Here is a 21,972-nt window from a genome sequence, read left to right on the forward strand (position 1 = left end):
CCCCTGGCGGAGCTTGAGGCCATTCCCTCTTGTCCTGTCCCCTGTCACTTGGGAGAAAAGGCCAGCACCCTCCTCTCTACAACCTCCATTCAGGTAGTTGTAGAGAGCAATGAGGTGACCCCTCAGCCTCCTCTTCTCCAGGCTAAACAACCCCAGCTCTCTCAGCCGCTCCTCATAAGGCCTGTTCTCCAGCCCTCTCACCAGCTTCGTTGCTCTTCTCTGGACTCGCTCCAGAGCCTCAACATCCTTCTTGTGGTGAGGGGCCCAGAACTGAACACAGTACTCGAGGAGTGGTCTCACCAGTGCCGAGTACAGAGGGAGAAGAACCTCCCTGGACCTGCTGGTCACGCCATTTCTGATACAAGCCAAGATGCCATTGGCCTTCTTGGCCACCTGGGAACACTGCTGGCTCATGTTCAGTCGGCTGTCAACCAACACCTCCAGGTCCCTCTCCTCCAGGCAGCTTTCTAGACAGACTTCTCCTAGTCTGTAGCACTGCATAGGGTTGTTGTGCCCCGAGTGCAGGACCCGGCATTTGGCCTTGTTAAACCTCATGCCACTGGACTCTGCCCAGCGGTCCAGCCTGTTCAGATCCCTTTGCAGAGCCTCCCTACCCTCCAGCAGATCGACACTTCCACCCAGCTTAGTGTCGTCCGCAAACTTGCTAAGGGTGCACTCGATGCCTTCATCCAGGTCATTGATAAAGACATTGAACAGGGCTGGACCCAGCACTGAGCCCTAGGGAACCCCACTCGTAACTGGCCTCCAGCTGGATTTCACACCATTTACCACCACTCTCTGGGCCCGGCCAGCCAACCAGTTTTCCACCCAGGAGAGTGTGCGCCTGTCCAGGCCAGAGGCTGATAGTTTCTCAAGCAGAATGCTGTGAGAAACTGTCAAAGGCTTTACTGAAGTCCAGGAAGACCACATCCACAGCCTTTCCCTTATCCATCTTACTCATCTTACTTTATTTTCATGGGGAAATATGTTTTCTATAGTGATTGTAAACTTGGAGGTCTTTCTCCAGTGTAGAGAGGAGCTGGGATTCAGCTGATAAATGTTTGTCCAGATTTTTGAGGTGGAGAATGCTACAGGAAAGGAAGACAAGAAGTCCTAATACAGTACAAGGCAAGGAAATCGTATATTCTCTGTTTATGTTTTCCCCTGCACCTCTGCTTTGTTCTGCTGCACCTTCTTAGGCAGGGCAGAACTGGTCGTGTTTGCTCCTTCAGGTCAGGGAAAGGGGTATGAGCCATGATGCTCTAACACAACCGGAGAACACAGCACCTTCTGAACATGATGTCTTGCTACAGAGACTGCCCTTGCTGCATTACTGCACTGCACTTCCCTGCTGTTTTGGGATACCCTGCACTGGCCACAAGTGCTTGGAAAGGAATGGGACACGACCTTACTTAAGTAGCCAGGGGCTGTGAGGAGAGAGCCAGCCGTGCATCCTACATTCAGTGCACAGGACTTCCCAGATGAGCTTCATCACGGCACAGACCTTGGGTCATTGAGTAAGTGTGGACATACCTTACATTGACAGGAGCCAGTAGGGCCTAGAGCAAGTCACTTCCAGTAAAGCAAAGTAGAAAACATGTGGTAAGATTACGCAATTGCCTCTGGTAATAACCTAGCCTTCACCTCCCCATGGATACTGAGCCAAAGAGTGGGAGGCTGAAAAAAATGTGCAAGATTAGCACTTTAGTAGCATGCATACAGAGCACTGTCCATACATAGTATGGTGATTTTTATCCCTGCAGCCTCTTCCTGCTTCATTCATATTTACTCTCCTTTCATTTTCAAATACGATTTTTTAAATCTCCTAGCAATCAGGATATATACACAGTGTGACAACATGGGGTCCAGAAGCCCTGCTGAAATCACATTTCTAAGGGACGCCTTGTTTTGCCCAGCAGGAACACGGTGTGACAGGAAGTGGGAGCAGAGGACTCCAGGGCAGGATCAAAAGGCATCAGAAGATCAGTGTTTAGAGGTTACAAGAAAATCAGAAAGAGTGAGAAGTTTCCTTGTATTCAATGCATGACTTGCTTTTAGGGTTTTCTTGACCATCAAGACAAGAGGAAATGGCCTCAAGTTGCACTGGGGAAGGTTCAGATTGGATATCAGGACAGGTACAGTTGGACTCAATGATCTCAAAGGTCTTTTCCAACCAAATTCTTCTATGATTCTATGAAAAAAAAAAAATGATCAGAGAGCAAGGGTGAGGTGTTTCCACAGAGCATTTTGACGTATTGTCATTTCTTGATCGAAGGTTCTTCTTGCACATTTCTGGTCTTCTCAGATCAATGAATTGGTTGGTCATCACTCACATTTAATCCTCTGGGGAAAGTGGTGAGGACAAGAACTGAACATCAACAAGTAGGTAATAAGATCTGGAAAATAACAGAAATTATACAGGTCTAAGGTCTTGCTGTGCCATTGTTTAACAGCTTGGCATTATTACCTGTGACACCGCAGGGATCAGGGGGGATTTGAGCCAAAAGATGGAGCAACCAAATTCCCTGGGCTCCTTTCTCTAACATGAGTGCTGGGTAACAATTGAGGGGCCTAAGCAAGACAATGCTTCTATGGTGGAGCTCATCTTAATATTATTTTTGCTGTAGGTTTTGCAGCCTGCTGCCCACATTGTGGGTGAGACTCGTCATCTACTGTAAAAAATCTTATGTTCTGTTTCCAGAACAAGCGTGGTCATTATAAGTCTTCTTCTTAACTAGGCCATGACATTAGACTTTAATAGACTTTTCAGTGTGAACACATGATCAACAAAGCAATTCTTATGACACAAATAAACTCTGCAAAGAAGGCTTTAAAACAAAGGGAAGCAAGCTTGATAGAGAATTTTAGTTGAAGACAATCTCTTGTGATTATGGTTTTTGTTATCCCTTTTTTCATTCATAAGTAGCTACATTTCAGAAGAGCTTTTAATGTACTTCTAACAGAGCAATGCATAGAACCATAGGACATTCAGAAATTGCTGAGAAGTCATGAGAGTGCTGGCAGATCACCATAGTGAAGTTCTGAATTTCCCATTTCTCATAGCCTTGCTGACTCCATTTGAGGGCCTGCGCAATAGTTTCACTGGATTCTTGTATCTTCCTATATTCCGCCAGCAAGCCATCATCTGTGCCTTCAAGGAGGTAGCACTTCTTGGGCCACTGAGCCCAATTTTCATGGTCTTGGGGAAATGGGATTGCTTGGCCTGTACATCTTGCCAAAATTAAAGTACTCCTGACCTTCTGAGAACACTCCCAGAGTCTCTGGGATTGCATATGATATGACACATCAAGATTATTGGATTATAGAGGAAAAGATGACATTCAGACTAGTGACACTGTGCCTTGCTTTGTCAACAATTAATAAACTGGCTTCAGTTTCAGATGCATGGCACAAAACATATCGCTGAAACAAGACAGCCAGGTTCCAGATATCTGAGAGGTGTTGGAATGTGTTTTAAGGAATATGGCTGTTCCCAATGGGACTAGGAGCCAGGGAGAATATGATCTACACGTAAAAATCTGGAGGAAGTGTATAAGCATGAGATGTTTATTAGATATGACTGCAGCTGGCAATTAGCTGTTTGAGTCACAGCATAAAATCAGGTAATAAACATTACATTTCCAGCATGCAGAGGAAGAGCCTGCAGAGGAAAATATGCTCTTGATGTTTTAATAGTTCAGGTTTGGCCTAGGAGGAAAAGAAGGCTTCAAAAGAATGATAAAAATAATGCAGCTTTTTTTTTTTTTTTCCCCCTCAGGACCTTATTTCTTCCAGAAAATGATGTTTGGCTGAACAGAATAACATTTGGGTATTTTTATGAGTTCCATGTGGGATGTTCAAGCCTTGGAATAATTTGCCTCAAATACCCCAGAAAGATGCATATCCTGTGTGAACATCCACCCAGCCTGCTCTTCTGATTTTCAGTCTTGTTTCTGTAACTATTGATTTCTCTTGCTTTAGTCCAGTCTGATCCTCATGCAAATTCAGTCAATTGCTACAGTTTGGGGTGTGTCAGGAAAGCAAAATTCACAGCCTTTCTTCTTATACTCCAACTGACAGTGAAGTTTTCATTTTAGAACTTACCATGGAAATCTGCACTCTACGCAAAGCAATTTCATGCCCCACAAATTCCTTGTCTGTGATGCTTAATGTCGTGGCTTTTTATATCAGTATCATGCACATCCTGGATGGCCAGCCCTGTAGAGATCTAAGAGTCGCACATGGCTGATGGATCCTGTGAGTGTTTTGGTACCCTGCTGCCTGTGGAGACTCAGACATCTGGTTTGTTGAGGAGCCAGGCACAAGTAACTCAGAAACAAAAATTGCACTGACTCAAATTATTTAGAAAATAATTATTTTAGAAAAAAACCCAAAATTATTTTGGAAAAGGGATGTTCTGTCTTGACATGATGATTAATTTTTATTGGAAAAAATTACAAGCCCCCCTGTTAGCAGAATGACAAACACATAACCACACTAGGAGGTTATATGTGGTGCTTTATTTCGAGACCCCGGGAACCAAGGGTACGCACCCAGATCTGGTTCCAAAGACCGTCACATCGCGTCCGCATTTTATTCTCTAAAAGTTTCGCAATCTAATGTATATTCAACAGGTTATGACATTTTCTAATACATATGCATAGGTAAATTGCTTCATTGCCTTATTGCGACATCAGTCTCTATTGCGCCTGCGTAGCCCCCTCTGGTGGTCGTCCTGATGAAGTAAGTAGTCTTCCTCAGATGAAGTAAGTAGTCTTCCTCGCGTTGTCCTTTTCACCTTTTGTTCTTTTGGCAAACTCATCGATTTTTCTTGGCTGGATCTGCTCTTATCTCCACTTGACTGCTCAGGTATATCTTTCTTGCCCCACGAAACTTATTCTTCTGTCTTCTACAAAATTTATGATGGTCTTTTGGTTATTGCAGGTGTATGTTCTGCTTGGGTAGGGTAGTTAGTGCATACTTTTCCTAAGCACACCTTAATCCTATTTACCATATAAGATCTATTAAACAAGTACCTTAGGGTTTGTTACTAGGATACAGAACAATACAGTAGAAATCAACAGAATCATACTGTTCCTACATCCAATCCTAGTTATTGATTCATCAATGATCAGTGTTTCTGTTATAGTTGTTATTTTAAATGTAACACCCCCACCCCAACATTAACATATTGCCTGGTTACACATATCCTTTTAAAGCACAGACTAGTCCTCGGGACATGAACAGATGCATCTGCACTCAAACTCCTCCTAACGCCCTTGCATGGCAGGTCCTTTTCCCTCACTGGTCCTACATGGCACATCTATCCTTCTCTCCCTGCTCCTGCAGGGTGGATGACTAGTCCTCCATACAGCGCATCAACCCCTGCTCTGACATACGCTGGCAATAACCTGACATGGGGCTGGCTCCTACCAACTCTCAGCTGCAGCTGCCATGGCTTGAGGCTGCTCCTGCAGCCCAGCCACAGCCACAGAAGCCTGGCAGGGGTGTGTGAGGGCTGCCAGCACTGTTATTGCTCCTGGGTAAGAGGAGATGCACTTGGATTTCTTCAAAAAACCCTGCTGGTCCTGTTCTACTCCCTTGTCTCCAGCCATGCCTCCCTGTCCCATTGTCCCCTCTGCTAGGGCTCTGGTGGTGCCTGGATCAGGCTTTTCCCACCCATCCACCAACACTGGCAGTTTTACAGCAGACACCATGACTCCAAGATGAGGGAAGCGGGGGATGACTAGGTGTGCAGGAAAATGCAGAGGCATGTCTGGAACATGCCTGGGGAAGCAAACCTCAGCTCTCTCCGTCTGGCCTCATACAGTGTGGGGAAGCTGGAGTGAATCACATGTGCTTGCTTGACTGGCTCACATGGGAGACACTGCGAAGGCCTCTAATGTGAAGGAGCCCAGTATGTGCTAACAACATCAGTTAGCAAGTGTATCACAAGATCTTTTGTGATATTGTGTCCTACAGGCTGATGTAATCAACTTATTGATCAGCTCATGGGTCTTGAATTTATATGCAGAACTGAATAGACACAGCATTCTTTGCATGTCTTGTCATCTCTGCAGCTGGTTTGTTGATGGCATGTTACCTGCTTGTGAGGACAATATCAAATTTTGCTGGTCGGTCCAGTGGGCAGGAAGGATTTGATGTCTGTACTGACAGTGAAAATCCAAAGGCCCACTCTGGAAGGTGAATATTGTATCTCAGTGCTGTCTGGAAAAGGAAAAAAACCTTCTGTTTGAGCGAGCAAAGGGCTTTTCTTTGTATTCAAAAAACAAATGTCAGACATAGTGAAGTTTCTTGAGGATGTTGCTATTGATATTACATAGAAAATCCTTGTTTATATCAGTGACAGACATACCAGTTTTCCACTCTTTAACAATGAAGGTGCTTGCATGCACAGTCACCTCCCTGAGAGAAACCACTTCCTGATCAGAAGGGACTCTTTTTCTACATGTGACTCCACAGGAATCACAACATGGGATGGGGAAAAGACTGTTTAAAGAGCTTAGGAAAATAAAATAATCAGAAAATAAAGAGAAGTCAGATGGAGAATCATCAAACTCATGAGTTATTGTAATCAGAATGTAAGACACAATGAAAAGTAGAGCAGACACTTACTTGCATAAATACACATCCAGTGCCATTCACTGTAAGGCTGTATTTCCCAGGGACTTTGGGAAGAGGAGTCTGTTGCACCAGGAGCCTGTTCTCATTGTTGATAATAAATACCTTCTTGAAAGGATTTTTGGACATGATCCTGGCTGTGTTTTGTGTTACAGAATTGTAGGTGGCCTTGCCATAAGCAGCAAGAGCTTGAAGAGCAGTGACTGTGTCCTTAAAGAAAAGAATAAAAGACAGTTAGCTACACAGTGGGACTGGTGCAGAGGAAGTTAAAAGTTATGGTTCCAATATTGAGGCAAAGCCACTTCATTGTGGTTTAGCCATGAACTTGTGTACAATTCCAGTGTTCCCATATATAAGGAGCCATTTCATTTCAGGATGCATGCTTTAGGGTGGAAGAAAGAAATATCTCTACACATATGAAGGTCTTCGAACATAAAATCTGAAACACTAAAGCACACTTTTAAAAAAAAAAAATCCAGTTTTTCAACTGGCTGCTTCTGATGACAAATCATGTATCTCCTAGCAAACTGTAGAGCACTCCTTGGTTATATAACAGCTGGGACCTGAGAAATAATGGGGTTTTCTAGGCTTGTTCCCAACATGAATATCAGTATGTGTTGCCATACACTTGTATGGCTTTAGGCTTTCTATAGTTAAGAAGAAGAGAAAAAAATAATAATATTTTGGACCCTCTAAGAGAAAGGCTTTGTGTCTGTGTGCATGAGACAGCAGATACAAGATAGAAATAAAACTAAGCAGTCAAAGCCCTACTGGCACCCTGAACCAGTGCTGCCTCAATCACTAGGACTAGCTGGGTAGAAGCACCTGGGTGGAAGAGAAACCTCCATAGGGATTCTGCTGCCTGATGAACCACTGCACAATCCCTGAGGCCTTTGCGAGATACTCTTGACTCCGAGTGGGCTTGCAGAGCAATGCCAACAACACATAACTGGTGATCTCAACTTCAGCTGATGGGGCATGGTCAAGGAAGGAAGGAGATTTTTCTGACTGAGATCTCTCCTTCTGATCCCAGTACTGTGAACCATCTGAATAAACAAAAAGAGGGTAAGGAGCAACCACAACTGATTACAACTGTCATTACTCTATGCTGCCTCAGAGACATACTGTGTCCTGGACTCTTTCTCACAAGTGCTGTCTTTAGAGTAATAGATATGCTGTAAATTAACTCCACAGATTATTTGTGGATGTTGGTTCCGCTGCCTGTACTCTCAATATTGTAATGGTTGGATCATGTATGATCAGTAAGATCTGTTCCCTCTTCCCACCTCCCAAATTTGCAAACCATCTGAAACTCACCAACTTCCTTTGCTGAGTTCTGTAACTAAGGAATGATTCACATTTTTCTGCCATGCCAGCTAAGCAGAAAGCATAGGCCATGAGTGCCTGAGTGTAAATGTCTCTGATACTCTTCTCAGATGCGGTCTCCAGGCAAGAAATCGCATTTCGGATTACAGGGTACTTATTAAAAAAAACACAAAATCAACATATTAGTCTCATTCAGGATAATTCAGGAAAATAGTCTTCACCTGGTCAAACATTTATTTTCTTCCAATATATTCTTCATCCTGTCACTATCACAGCAATGAAAATGGGACTTCAGTCTGTATAGTGACTTCAGAGGAGACAATACAGAATTCTTGAAGGAGATATTTCAGACTGAAACATCATACAAATCAAGTAGCTTTTCAGTATGTTCTTGAAGATATTTGTGTATAAACAGAAAACTGTTCTGTTTCTTTCACAGCTGATTCCTTCTGCTCACCTCCATGCTAATAATTCATTTTGCACTTCTATAGTCAAGAGTCTGTTGTCTTAGACAAATCCAACTTAACAGTCTCTACCCTTAGACACTCTGCTGTAGTTTTAATTCTGTGCCTTTGTACTAGGGTTACACCAAGCAAAAATGTTCACAGTTTGACTGTGTCCTCCCTAACGTGCTAATCAGGAAGGTCCTCAGAAACAATAATCTAACCTCTCCACTGTCTTGCTTCCTTTAGCCTAGCCACTTTTCAAAAGACAAAGGAAACATTACTTGAAAAACTTTTGTCTCCAGATATAAGCACAACACCTAGGTCTAGAATTCGGGTCTCTTGGCTCTTAGATCTGTTTGCTGAACACACTGTTGCACTGTCTTTTCAAACAAGCTTCAGTGAGTGCTGACAGTATTAGTTTTGCATGACAGTCTCCAACTTGTCAAGGCTTCACAGCATGAAAATGGACATGAATCAGAAGTGTAGACTTGAAAGGAGTTTTTGGGCACTGGCCATTATCCTAAGCCATCTTATTCTGTACCAGACCAATATTCAATACCAATACCAATGCAATTCATGAGTATTGTCCATGTCCATGTCACATTAATACCACTGCATTTAAGGAGAAAAAGAAAATAGCTTGCCTGTCCCCTGTGTTACCTGATGATTTGATGTTGTGCATGGAAGCCATGAAACCTGAATTCAAGAAATATGGCAAAGGTCTTATAGTCTCAGTAGGACACACAACTGGTTGGTGAACCTTTGAGTTGGTAAAAAATTTCATGCCCATGTTCTGTAAAAAACACATTTTTGTGTCAGCCATAACCATACTGTAGCTGTATTGTATTCCACTCTTCCCTCTTTCCTATTACTACCGTTCCACTACAGAGGTGCCCAGAGACATCTATGCAGAGACTTGCGTAATTTTTGTGCAAGTTGGAAAAAATCACAGTTAGGCACCAGAGTTCAATTGAGGATAGATGTCCATAAGGAGAGTTTGTCATGTATGAGTTTTACTAACAGCATCATTTTCAGAAATATCTAAAGCTACAGAAGTGGAAACTCACTTCAACAGATTTCAGTAATGTACAGGACATTTACCCTGAGGAACTGATATACATCTGGGCCTAATCCAGACATTACAGGTGTGTAATACAAGCCTTTGTGAAAGATGTTTTCAGATGAGATACAAGGATCTTGTCGGTCATCATCTAGATTGAGCCCATTGAAGATGTAGCCTTGAAGGTCTTGCAGAGGATGCAGGCTGTATATCTGTGAGGGAGAAGGAAACACAAACCCCCTGTGTGTGTAAAGATCAGTTCATTGAACTGTCATGTACTGAAAATTGCCAGACCTGAGATGTTGGCAATCTTGTTCAACATCTTCATTAAGTATCGGGACAATGGGGCAGAGTGTACCCTCAGCAAACTTTATGATAACACAAAACTGGGAGAGTGGCTGATATGCCAGATGAGTGTGTGGCCAGGGATCAGTCACTAGTTAATCAAAACCAAAGAGAGCTTCCAACTGGCCAGAAACAAAAGCTGTGTATTGCCTGTTATAGACGGCTAGCATATACAAAAAGCAGTAGAGTCTGACACAGTCTAACATTCCCAAGTGGAGAAGCACTGTAATGGAGGAGGAGGAGGGAGTGGAAGGAGATGATGCGCTTGTTTGGGCAGCTTACCATTTCTGCAGATCGCCCTGTCTCAGACTTCAAGAGCAGCACGCTCTGATCCACTGCCCTCACAGCACAGAAGGAGCTGGCAGCAGCTTCAATGACTAAACTGACATTGGAAGCTGAGCGCATCCACTTTTCAGAGAATTGCAACTGGACTTGAAATTTATCAAACAGTTGTTGGCATGGGTAATCCCTGCTGCTTCGGACAGTGACTCCAGTGATAGCTTAAATGAAGCCAGGCTCAAGTGATTTAAAATGAAGTGTGATTCTGTTGCTGCTATTAGTAAATCAAATCTTCTTATGACACAGACTGCATTACCAGGTCCATGACCCACCTTAAGAAATATATAAAACAAATTCTGTTTTGAATCTATGCAGAGCAAAATCCATTTCACATTTGTGTTAGAGAAGAGGGAAAATGTAGGAGGGGAGGACATCAGGTAAATGGAAACATTTTGATTAATCTCACTTGTTTAGCCTTCTTCTAATGTTTCATGATTTTTAGCTTGTAAGAACTGAAAATTAGAAGCATCTTAATGGTGAAATCTTATTTCCAAAAGACTGATCAAAATGTACCACTGGGAAAAAAATAAAATAAGAAAAGAAAGAAGGAAAATGTAAACACTGGGTTGCTATTTTTACTTTGTTTTCTATCTATATTTATTTCTGGTAAATACAAATTGCTTTTGTTTCCAACAAATAGTGTAAAAAATTAAATCAAATAGTGAAGTGAGATAGGACGTAAGTGTGTTTGCTATGCTGAAGAATAGAAATTATAAACTAAATAAGCCACTAATATTGTTCAAGAGAGTCAGGAATCAGCTGGAAGTATGTTGGGTTTCCTGAGAAGTAGCTTTTAATATTAGAAGTAGATTTACTTTTCAATAATAAGATCAGGAGGTGCTGGGAGAGGAAAGATAGAAGGCCAAAGAGAAAAAAGAAGAATGAAGAAAGCAATGCTGAGAGAGCTGGGTGGAAGCAAGCAAGAAAAATACCTGCTGTGAATATGTGTGCAAAGAATTTATATTTATCTGACAGCAGGTAACACTCATTGCATCTTAATGCCTCTCACGTTGTTTTTGAAACACTTCTCAACTGGAAATCGAACACTGTCTGCCACCAGCTCCTTGGCAGGATGTAAGGTATATACCAGCAACCGAAGGGCTGGAGACATTTCCTCAGTGACCACAAGGGGGATAGTGAAAGTGCCATTTTTTTCTGCTAGTAGAGAGCAAGGGACCAATAAAGAGAGAAACCCAAAGACCTACTCCAGTAGCACCCATCCTCAGCTGGCATATAGCTTTATCAGTCAGTGTACCAGTCTGCACTTAGATGATAAACTGAAAAATCCTGGATTTGCTGGGAGGTGACATGCCTGATTTAGATCCAGATGCTGTCAGATTTATTGTGCATTTGAACATGTGGCCAGGTTCAGACATGCCCCTAAACCAGACACTCCGCATTCCCTCCATTTTCCTTTGGGAACATCTTTACAGGACACTACTTCTCATCCTGTATCAACTGAAGCAGTTTTTGGATTAAATCTGACTTCATAGTGATCTTAGTGGCAGCGCTGGTATTGTGCGAACGCATGTAGGTGGAGACAGTTAGAGCCCTCCCAATAGCTGCTGTATACATCCAAGAAGTCTTGTCTTGGTTCCCAGTTTAACCGCCCCTCTTTTTTTTTTTTTTTTTTTCTAAATGCAGAAATATAGCTTGGCAACTGAACTTACCAACTTGGATATTAACTTTAATTTCCCCTGTGAGGACAATCTTGCCTTTTGCCATGCCCTGTGCAGAGAATAGCAACATGTTTATGGGTTAGTAGAAGTCGAAGGGAGAAAGTAGAAATCAATTCGATGTACATCAACAGGACAATCTAGGCATGTATTCATGCTTCAAACTGCTGCTGCTACTGATCAGGAAGCCCAAGGAAAAGGGAGGGAAGGGGAGGCAGAGAATACCATAAAGAGCTTTCTGGAAGGAAGTGACAAGAATCCTGTATTGAGACATTATGAATGTGATTCCTTACTTTGAAATAGAGGAACATTGCCAGAAACGGGGGGCATTTTTCCTGAGGAGGTAGTCTTGCCATGCTACTAAAGTGCTGTTTCTATTCTTGGGTTGTTTGCCATTGTGCCGACTGGTAATTCAAAAGCTGGAAGAGCATTCACTGCCATAATTTTTGTGGATGGACTGCTGGACAGCTGCCCGGTCAACCCCTTGCAGCAAACCATGCAACAATCTCACACTCACTACATAGCAGAAATTCATGCTGTTGATGCTGTTGTATCCTTCTGTGTTCAAGACATAGTGCACAGTGAGCATCTTCTTCTGCCCACAGTTCAGATCTTTCCACAAAGGCTCAATCCTCACAAAACTGCTAGTCCAAGAGTAGAAGCGCTGGATGGAGAAAGATGCATCGGGGTAGGAAGGTTCTATCCAACCATCAGTGTGGCATTGGTCACTAATTTTATAAGCTGCCTGATCAGAAGAGGAAATAGAGAAGAAAAGGAAAACAAACTTATGTCACTAGGGAAATCATTGTCACATACTGACATCAGAATGATTCGTTCACACAATGCATATGTTTAAGATTTGCACTTAAAACCAAACGGGTAAACAAAAAGTAGCACAATGGTCTTGCAGCCTTGTAGCAAAGCCATTGCATTGCAACTCAGGTGTTTTCTTCACTTTTTTATAATAATTTTTGAGAGCTCTAGAACCTGACATAAGCCAGGGAAAGCACATTTTTATTACCAGAACTGAAACTTCATCCCATCTTTTTTGGGGTTCAGTTTGAGAGCAACTGTCTCTCCCTCTGTGCCTATTCAGCCTTTTTTTTGTACTCACTTTCAGACTGATCTCATGAACAAACACTTCAGATGTGTCAATGCTAAACTCTGCAACACCGTTAGCATCAGTGGTGAAGTTGTCTGTGTTCTTGTTATTGACAAATAGCTGAATAACCTCATTGGAAATAGGAGAGTTGTCTTTGTCTACCAGCTTGATCTGTAGAGGACAATGCAAGACATGTTTAACATGTTATCTTTCTGTATGTAGGTACAGAAGTTTTTCATTCCTTTGCTCTCCACACAACAGAACTGATTTTTCTTCTCCCTTCAAAGCAACACCTAAAACCTGAAATGTCTCTCTTCACTTTCTGGCAGCTATCTACCTCAGATATATTATGAGATTTGGAGCAGGAGCTTCTTCAGGAGCTGCTACACTGTTGATAATGTCCTTTTGTGGACAAAGAACTTCTTATGTCTCATCCCTTTCTTGACCAGTCCCTTATGACTACACGTGTCCAGTTTAAGGATATATGCCCCTTCATTTATTAATCTTGAGAGTCTGCTACTGCTGTTTTTAGTGTCTGAAGGCTTTATTCCAGATCTTTGATTCTGTCCCACTGTCACTCTCTCTCTGTGTTAAACCAATAAACAAAAAATACCAGGCACCATTAGGCAAATTCTAGATTGCTGTAACCGAGCATTTGATTTTTTTTTTTGTTTTTTTTTGTTTCAGGTAAAGATGGGAAAAATGCATGGAGACAGATGACCTCTGAAACAAAATAACAGAGAACTAGAAGTTTTCAGGTGGATGTTGACTTCAATGGAACTGGATGCAACAAAAGTGAAAGTATACAACATACAGTCAACAGCAGATGTTTCACGGTTCAGGGAAGGACCATGAATATCTTGTGATGGCAACAGGAGAGGGACTGGGGTCTACTGTATTTTGAGAAAGTGTGAGCATCTGTGTGTTTCAGTCAATAGTTCCCCTGATATGACCCTCAAAATCAACAGCGCTGCCTGAAGCCTTCAGCAGTTTTGTTTCTGACATATGACATCCCAGCCTCCTACCATGTGTATTTCAGTATGTTTAATGTGTGAAAGTATGTGTATGTGAGGAATTCACTGTGACATATCTCCCTAGGGAGCCTGTTGAACCTCATCCTCCCGTAAGGGGTGGTAAGGTACAAAGCAGTTTAAAGAATGGAGCAGAAGTGGGAAGCAAGTGAAAAAGTTATACAGACATCTTCCAGAGGAGAAAAAAGAATCCTTGAAAGACAATCTGTTCTTTCCTTTTGGTGCTACTGGTAAGATGTCCCCTTATCCTTTCCTCATTGAAAACAACTGAAGTGAAGGAAAGAAAGATTAATCCATACCCTTTAAACCACTGACAGTTATATAGGATTTGTCATGAAACAAACTAATGAAGAAGCGCTTTGAGACAGAAACTGTTGTTATTTCCTTTCACTCTTTCTTCTCTCATTCCCCAAGTGTTTTTGTTCATCTCTGGGTGGCATAAGATTATCAGTTCTGACAGGAGAGGCAGTGATTTAAATCAAGCTTAGTATACAAGTCAGAAAAACATAGTTAATGGATTATTTTGATTGCAAGTATCAAACTCAGAATAAACTAATACTCTTCAGCATTCAGACTTACCAATAAGGCACTGTATGTAAAGAAAGAAACTTGGGGAGAACAGTCTCTACCCCAAAGAATCCACCAAAATTTCCCATCAATGTTGTCATGTAATTGCCTGTCAGTTATCTTCAATAGAACATCCCTATGCCCTTGCTTACTTGTCCAAAGTAAGGGATGCCTCTTTTGTAGTGTTGATCCATGTTCTCAAACTGTATACTGCTCATCACCCGAGTTATGGAAATAGACTGAGTAGCTGTAAATCACAGACCTGTAAGACATGTCAAAAGAAAGTATGCTTTGTCTTGGATATAGATTCATCAGAGTTATTGTTTGCCTGGAGATGGTCACTGTGTTTATAAAAACAGATCTTCTTCAGGAAGAGAACCTTGTACTCAGCAGGCAGAAGCTGACTATCTCCTACTCTCTTTTTTGACCACACCACTGTTGCTGTTGCTCACTGTCTAGAAGGGATTACCTGTTCCTTTCTCTGTGACAATGGCTTTCATGTCCAGATACCTCATGTAACCAATGCGATTTAGCTCAAAGATGTTGGTGCTGAATATCTGGGAAAGGAAGCCCTCTGCCTCCAGCTGGAAAGGGAAGAAAACAAATCCTCTTACCAAGGATCACAGCTTTCAAAGGATGCTGGTAATAGATGAGATTCTTCTTCAGTGAATGGAGTCTTTCCCCACTATTTTTAACATGTTTTATTTAGGACTGACGAAGATGTCACTGTCTACACTTTTCAGATGGGAAGCTGAATCTTGAAGAAGAAAAGTATCAGTCTTTCTTCAGGACTGTAGGAAACCAAGAAGAGAAAGGAAGTGCCCTGAGTTTCTAGCTATTAATCTAAGCAAATAGGTGAGTAGACTGAAGAGAATTATCAAGGGGAGAGAGCATCACGAGCAAATGGAGAAAAGCAAGAACACAGGAGAGAGGACAAGCACAAAGAGGAATAATAATAATTTATCATACATCTTTGGTAAAGGATTGACAAACTGGGCTTTTCTTGCACCTCCCATATGAATCAAAATTTCTGCACATGCTGATCTGGACTTGCCCTTCAACAGGTTGGCCACAGGTATACCTAGGGGAAGAGGAAATAGGTCCATGATCTGGTGCTTGAAAAATTGACTTAAGCTGACATGTTCAGGAATAGATCCAGGATGAGCAGTGAGCAGGAAAGACAGAGAATGGAATAATTTCACAGGCTTTTTCCTAGCTCTCTTGCTGTCGCAAAACCGTAATACAACTCTGAAGTTGAAATATTAATAAATTCTAGTTCACCTCTAAACCCATGAACCAAACACTCACCCATACCTTAAATGTAAGAAGAAATACCTATGTAATCATGATGGACACAGCTACTGACCAAAATATGACAGTTGTCTCTACTCTTCATCTTAGACTGGAGGTCTAGACTCACTGAAATCAAAGCAAAACTCCTCATATCTGCAGGGGTTTCAGGGTTTCAAACCTGGAGTCTAAATTTTGAGATCTTAGTGTTAGAGTAAACAAGGTCCTTCTGAAGTACTGAGCTTGGAGGGAGAGACAAAGACAGCTGGAACCCTAAGACCCCTGATAGAATTTAACAATCCTCTGCTGTATGAGTCTTCCTCTGAAGCCAGTTGTTGGGAGTGGACACATCCTACTTTGGCAGGGGACCTTGAATAAGATGTATTCAACCCACTGAACACCAACTGAAAGACAGTACTCGTATGATAAAATGAGGTGAGCACACAAGTAAATGAAAGCTCCCACCACCAAGTCAACCCTGACCAACTCTTCTGAGTTGGCCCTCTTATGAGGCCCTAGAGAAGGTCTTTTTTTTAAGCCTTGTCTCTTTCCCCAGTTCTTGGGAACTTGTGGTTTTTTTAAAGCAGATTTCCTAACCAGTCTGGACCAGGTACTTACACTCCACAAACTTTCACTGTGAACTCTGAATCCAGGACTGTAAGGCTTTCTGGTGCAGTAACTGTGACATCAAATTTTGGCAACGCTAGGACAAAGAAAGAAAGAAAGCCAACAGTGGCACATTGCAAACTTGCAGGATCTCCTAAGATGAAAGAGAAAATATGGATGTATCACCAGTTTTAGTCACAGATAGAATAGGCTCTCAGAACTGGGTTGTCAAAATGGTTGAGGGGTGGCCTGACCTGCCAAGGCTCACTTAAAGTATTTTTACAAAGCTTTGAACAGGAGTCAGGACTTCTAAGGTGAAGCCTGTGATGTTTAGATACCTTGCAGAGCTCTGGCCAAGAAAGTTCATGGATGTAGCTGGGAGAAGGTTAGTTTTTCACAGAGAAATTTGCAATCAACTTACTAATTTGTTATGAAGATTGTTTTCCTGGCTGAATCTGTGCAAAATGGTTAACTTCTCTTCTTTGGCTTTTTACTGGTCTTTTTTTCCCCCGGTTCTTAATGACAACTAATTGAAGTTACATTTCTAGGAAGCTGTTTGAAGTTTTAGCAGTCAAAAGGGTTGATTGATAGAGGTTCATCTCTAACAATGTGTTCTACTCTGAATAAAAAACAACTGGTGACATTTACCATATTCTTCCACATGGAATGAATGGTCTGTTTTATGTCCCAACTTCTTTGCTACAATAATTTTATAGTTCCCCAGGATAGGCTCTTCAGTTAGTGGGAATTCAATCTGAATAATGTTCATCTCTGATGTCACATTTTGCCACTGAAAGATCCTGTTGCCCCATGGATCCTGAAGAAAAAAGACACAGACATTTATTTATTTATTTATTTAGCTTTGAGAATCTTGGAAAAAAAAAGGAATAAAAAAGTAAATAGGATAAGTTGCTTTACCTTATTGGGGAAGTTACTTGATGCATGTACATTGAAATAAATTATGACTTTGTACTCTGATCATTAATGTTGCTAGATTTTTCACCTACTGATGTCAGATTTAAGCATCCTCTGCCAGCCTAAGTATTAGTCTCAGTCATCAGAGGAAATTGTACAGTACTGCTCTACCTTGCTCTTAGTATATGTTGCTCTATTTTTGTATCAAGAGGGGAGAGAGATCAAGTGTAGTATCTTCTTTGTTCTTCCTCTTCAGCCAAGCTTATCCCACACAAATCTTTAGCAACCCCAGCTTTTTATCAGCTGCCAGAAGAAGGAAGGAAGGATTTCTGCTGCATTCACTGAGATGTCACTTGCCTCTCAGTATATGTTGTGCTAGTTAGGCTAAAGAAAACTAATTTGGACCATTTCCTTGAACTCTTTAAAGCACTGACTGCAGAAAAACACGTGCAGAGCTCAAAATACCTGTTTCACTGCAAACAAAGTCACCTGACTTCATGGCATAATATGAACACTTGCAGAACTGCTATCTAGACATGGACTGTGACTGCTATTTTAAAAATCATCACAAAATGCTGTGGAAGTGCTAACATAGTTAGTAATTGTATCCATAGCCTATATTAGTTCATAGATTTCAGCAACACTTGAGTTATGAAAAGATAAATGCCAAAATAAGTTGGGTAAACTGGATTATATTTCTTGATACATAACACAGTACAAAGAGAAAATTGTCTTACCTGAATTGTAATCAAGGGGTACTGAAAGACGAAAACAAAGTGGGAGAAGAGATTAGATGGCTGAATAAACATGAAATATTTTTCTCCAGTACTGAGAGAAATGTATAAGCAATATTCAGTATATTATCAGTAATCAGATAATCCTCATCTCTTATTTTAATCAGTTTAATAACAGTTTTACTTCAATAAGAAGATTTCATAAAGGGAAGAGATTAAGTGAGAGCACTTGGGCAGTTTCTGATCATACTGGATTTAGTCCATTCCCAGAGGTGAGTAAGTTATAGAGGTGCAGGTAAACGTGATCTGGGCTTCTCTGGTCTTATACCCTCACTCAGATTATTAGCACTAGCTCTTACAGTGACGCCATGCTGTCTTCTGCATTATGAGGGGAGGACAGTAAAGATCTAAGAGGCAAAGGCCTCTTAGCTTATGTACTATAAGCATGAAGATAGCTTTGTGGCATTAAGAAGAGTGTCTCTGATGAGATAAACAATTGTGGTAACAATTCTAATTTTCATCTCCCCATCTCTAAAATGAGCAAAGTACTACTTGGATGACTTGCCAATTTTGCAAGCAACAATTGCTGAACAGTAATACCAAGAGACTGAACAGTCAGAGCTGAGATATTATCTGAAGCCACAAAATGCAGGGGTTTTTGAACTTCTGCCAACAATAGTCAGGAATCCAACCTGCTACGCACTTGCACTCTTTTCTATGACTCTAAGGTAAAGGTGTAATATAACATGTGCTTACGAAATTATATTAATTCTCTGGCATTAATTCTCTGGCATCTCTCTATCTATCTCATTTTATCCACAGCAACTGTTGATTTAAAATTTGGGAAGTGGTTGTCTCCCAGCAGTTTTAAATACAGGGGAATATTTCTGGTGACTTACGATCTCCTGAACAGGTTTAAAATTGAAATCCAGGGCAACAACATGAAACATCACTGGAAAGACAAGGAACAGGTTATAAGCACTAGTTGTGGTTTATTTGGCTGAGCATGATGTTTTGCATTCATTAGTACTTCCAGTTTGACTGGATCTTCTAACAGCCCTACTTGCACAGGATGCAGGTAATAAAATGCATCAGAAGATAAAAGAATCCTACACAGACTTTGTCGAGGGACTTGTTCTCAGCATCAAGTTCTCACAGTCTTTCATGAACGTTTGCTTAACCTCAGAGAAAGTGGATGACCAGATGAATAGGAACTATTGTGCAGGTCAGGGAGCCTTAAGTAACAGCCATAACTCTTTCAGTGACTGTTTGCATGATGTAGGCAAATTTGTTCCTCTTCAATTCCCCATTTCTAAAGCAGAGTTTGTATGAAGGTTACAAACAGTAATGGGACCAGGTGAAGAAGCAGTTTTGCCTAATGCAAGTGTAATTCTTACTTCAGTATGTTCTCATCTTGTACCGTTTTCTTGCCTTACTTTCTTTTTTTTCTGCGCAATAGAAAAATTGAGAGGAGAATGATTTACTGCGTAATGGAAAACATAAAAGCATATTTCAAAACACATACCTACGAAGCATTACCTTTACATCATTTAAGTTAGTCTACTGCTTCCCCCACCTCAAAATCAAGCAATCTGCCAAATAATTGACCTATGTTTGTGCGACGTGTTGGTGGCACTAAATTCTGATTGGTAAGCTTCATGCTATGTATTAAGATAGAACTCACCTCTAATTAAATTATAGCTGATGCGGTCTAACTGCTGTGTTATTTGCCTGATGTCTGGAAAGAATTATTGTCATACTATTTCCTACAGTGTTCTAGTAGTGTGCCTTAAAGCCTAGCAGTGAACTAAGGCATGGGTCTGAATGAATAGTTCTTTGCAGACATGGAGCTCTGCTCTAGTGGCCAGATGAGAAGTATGGATAGGGGAATACCATATGTGCAGGAAAAACAGTAACATGAAAATATGAAGTCCACAACCATCAGAACCTAGAAGGTAAATAGCAGGATTTTCTCTTAAAAATTATATGATTAATCTTAAAAGAATTTTACTCTTGGTCTTTAGACTGTTTTTGATGCTGACCAACATCACAGACAGAAGACTGTGGAAACATTGTTGTATGCTGGGCACTTAAGCAGTCATCTAATCACCTTTTTCCACTATCTTGACCTGTCACCAGCAATGAAAGAGTAGCAGGAAGAGCTCCCCTCTTTATTCTGCTGGGAGGAAACGACAAAAATCATAGAGACCATGGGATGACAGTCTCCTGCCATCCTAAGGAAGACTCCCTGAGCTCTAAAGCAAACACCTATAATGGTTTCAGTAGAAACTCTGAAGAAATAGTCTAGACTGTGGCACAGCCTGAAAAACTCCCAGCAGAGAAATTGTATCTGAAGAAATTTCTTCCTAAAGGATATGTTATTAATTAAATAGATATTCACCACTCTGTCCTGGTTTGTAGATGGGTTTGTCTGTCTGCAGGAAGACAATGCTCTCTGTCGTCCAGATCATCACTGAACGCCGCTCTTCTAGGCTAACTGTGGTGCCCTTGGCAGAGAAGGCATTGAAAACCAACAGGGCAGAATGGACAGGAGGAATCTGTGAGGAAATAGAAAAACAAGGGGAGGTTGCTAGTCTTGAAATAATCTGCTCCAGAACCTGTTGAACAGCTATACTTGCAGCGTGGGCTCCTACAAAGCGTCATCGATTTGACTCCCAGTGATTTTATCACCCTCACCACCTTCCATCACCTTTCTTGGAACTTTTTTATTTCTTATGTGTATTAAGAATGCCTCCTTGTCTATTGCTATATATGTCTCCTTCCTTTCTTCTTCAACAAGTCTTATACCCTTCATTGCTTGTTCATCTCCTGTGTTTTGATTCTCCTTGCATTTCTTATAAACCTCTGACATCAGTTGTTCCAACAAATGTGACTTTTCCAGTGGGACATAAATTAAAATGAACTTACCGTGAAGTTGAAGCACTGTAGATCATTGCTTTCCATCATGGTTTTCTCAAAAATAGTTGTGTTAACTGCACCGTATTCTAAGATGACTTGGACAGATATTGTGTCATTGAGGTTAAAGAACTGCAGGCAAATCTGACCTGGAGAGTCAGTTTGGAAAACAGAAGGCACCATCAGGATGTACTTCCTGTGGGTTCCAAACACCAAAGTGAACACATTAAAGAGAATAGAATAAGCTTGAACAGGATGAAACAAATAAAAAGTATTCAGCACTCACCAATAAGTTTAGATTAAACGTATGAGACACTGCCAGTGCCCCTCACTCCTGCCCTGTAGCTTCCAACTAGTTCAGCCTTGGGTTCCCCAAATAGCTCTGCTAGCACTTCCAGCACTTGCTCTTTTGCTCTTTACCTGAGTCCTGGACCCACTGGCTTTAGCAAAGCACACTGCTGTTACTGCTGCTATTGTCTTTTCTGAACACACGTGTAGGCATCTATGGAAATTCTACAATAGGTAGAATGTCTACCCCATATTAAGTGAGAACCATTCACTTGCCATCCATATTACAGTTTAACTTAGCTCTCCAGACAAAAAAGATGAGTCATGCAGTATTTAAAATTTAAAGTATTATTAATGACACTAATTTGCTTGTAAGGTTAAAGACAGTGCAAAATAGTGTCACTTAATAATACTTTAAATTTCTAAATACTGCATGACTCATCTTTTTTGCTCTGGAGAGCTAAGTTCAACTGTAATATGGATGGCAAGTGAATGGTTCTCACTTAATATGGAGGTAGACATTCTACTATTGTAGAATTTCAACTCAGATGCCTACACGTGTCCGTTCAGAAAAGACAATAGCCAGCAGTAACAGCAGTGTGCCTTTCGCTAAAAGCCAGTGGGTCCAGGACTCAGGTTAAAGAGCAAAAGAGCAAGTGCTGGAAGTGCTAGCAGAGCTATTTGGGGAA

The 21,972-nt window shown here is 41.3% G+C and overlaps 1 protein-coding gene across 1 annotated transcript; it reads right to left on the bottom strand.

Annotated features, from left to right (window-relative positions):
- Nucleotides 1–135: 135 nt before the first annotated feature.
- LOC138717150 (ovostatin-like) lies at nt 136–21,566 on the bottom strand (the record flags this gene model as incomplete). Its single annotated transcript, XM_069850515.1, is given in 24 exon segments — nt 136–438; nt 5,878–5,899; nt 6,104–6,228; nt 6,637–6,852; nt 7,468–7,688; nt 7,960–7,986; nt 7,989–8,121; nt 9,025–9,207; nt 9,516–9,686; nt 10,102–10,253; nt 11,170–11,313; nt 11,829–11,886; nt 12,352–12,575; nt 12,945–13,107; nt 14,687–14,796; nt 15,004–15,118; nt 15,504–15,615; nt 16,443–16,527; nt 17,079–17,247; nt 18,083–18,103; nt 18,979–19,031; nt 20,481–20,637; nt 21,008–21,276; nt 21,560–21,566. Coding segments are annotated over 24 exon segments (3,240 nt in total), but the record flags the coding sequence as incomplete, so codon positions are not given.
- Nucleotides 21,567–21,972: the final 406 nt, after the last annotated feature.

The sequence above is a fragment of the Phaenicophaeus curvirostris genome, chromosome 1, assembly GCF_032191515.1.
Source record: "Phaenicophaeus curvirostris isolate KB17595 chromosome 1, BPBGC_Pcur_1.0, whole genome shotgun sequence".
In the NCBI taxonomy this organism is placed as follows: Eukaryota; Metazoa; Chordata; class Aves; order Cuculiformes; family Cuculidae; genus Phaenicophaeus; species Phaenicophaeus curvirostris.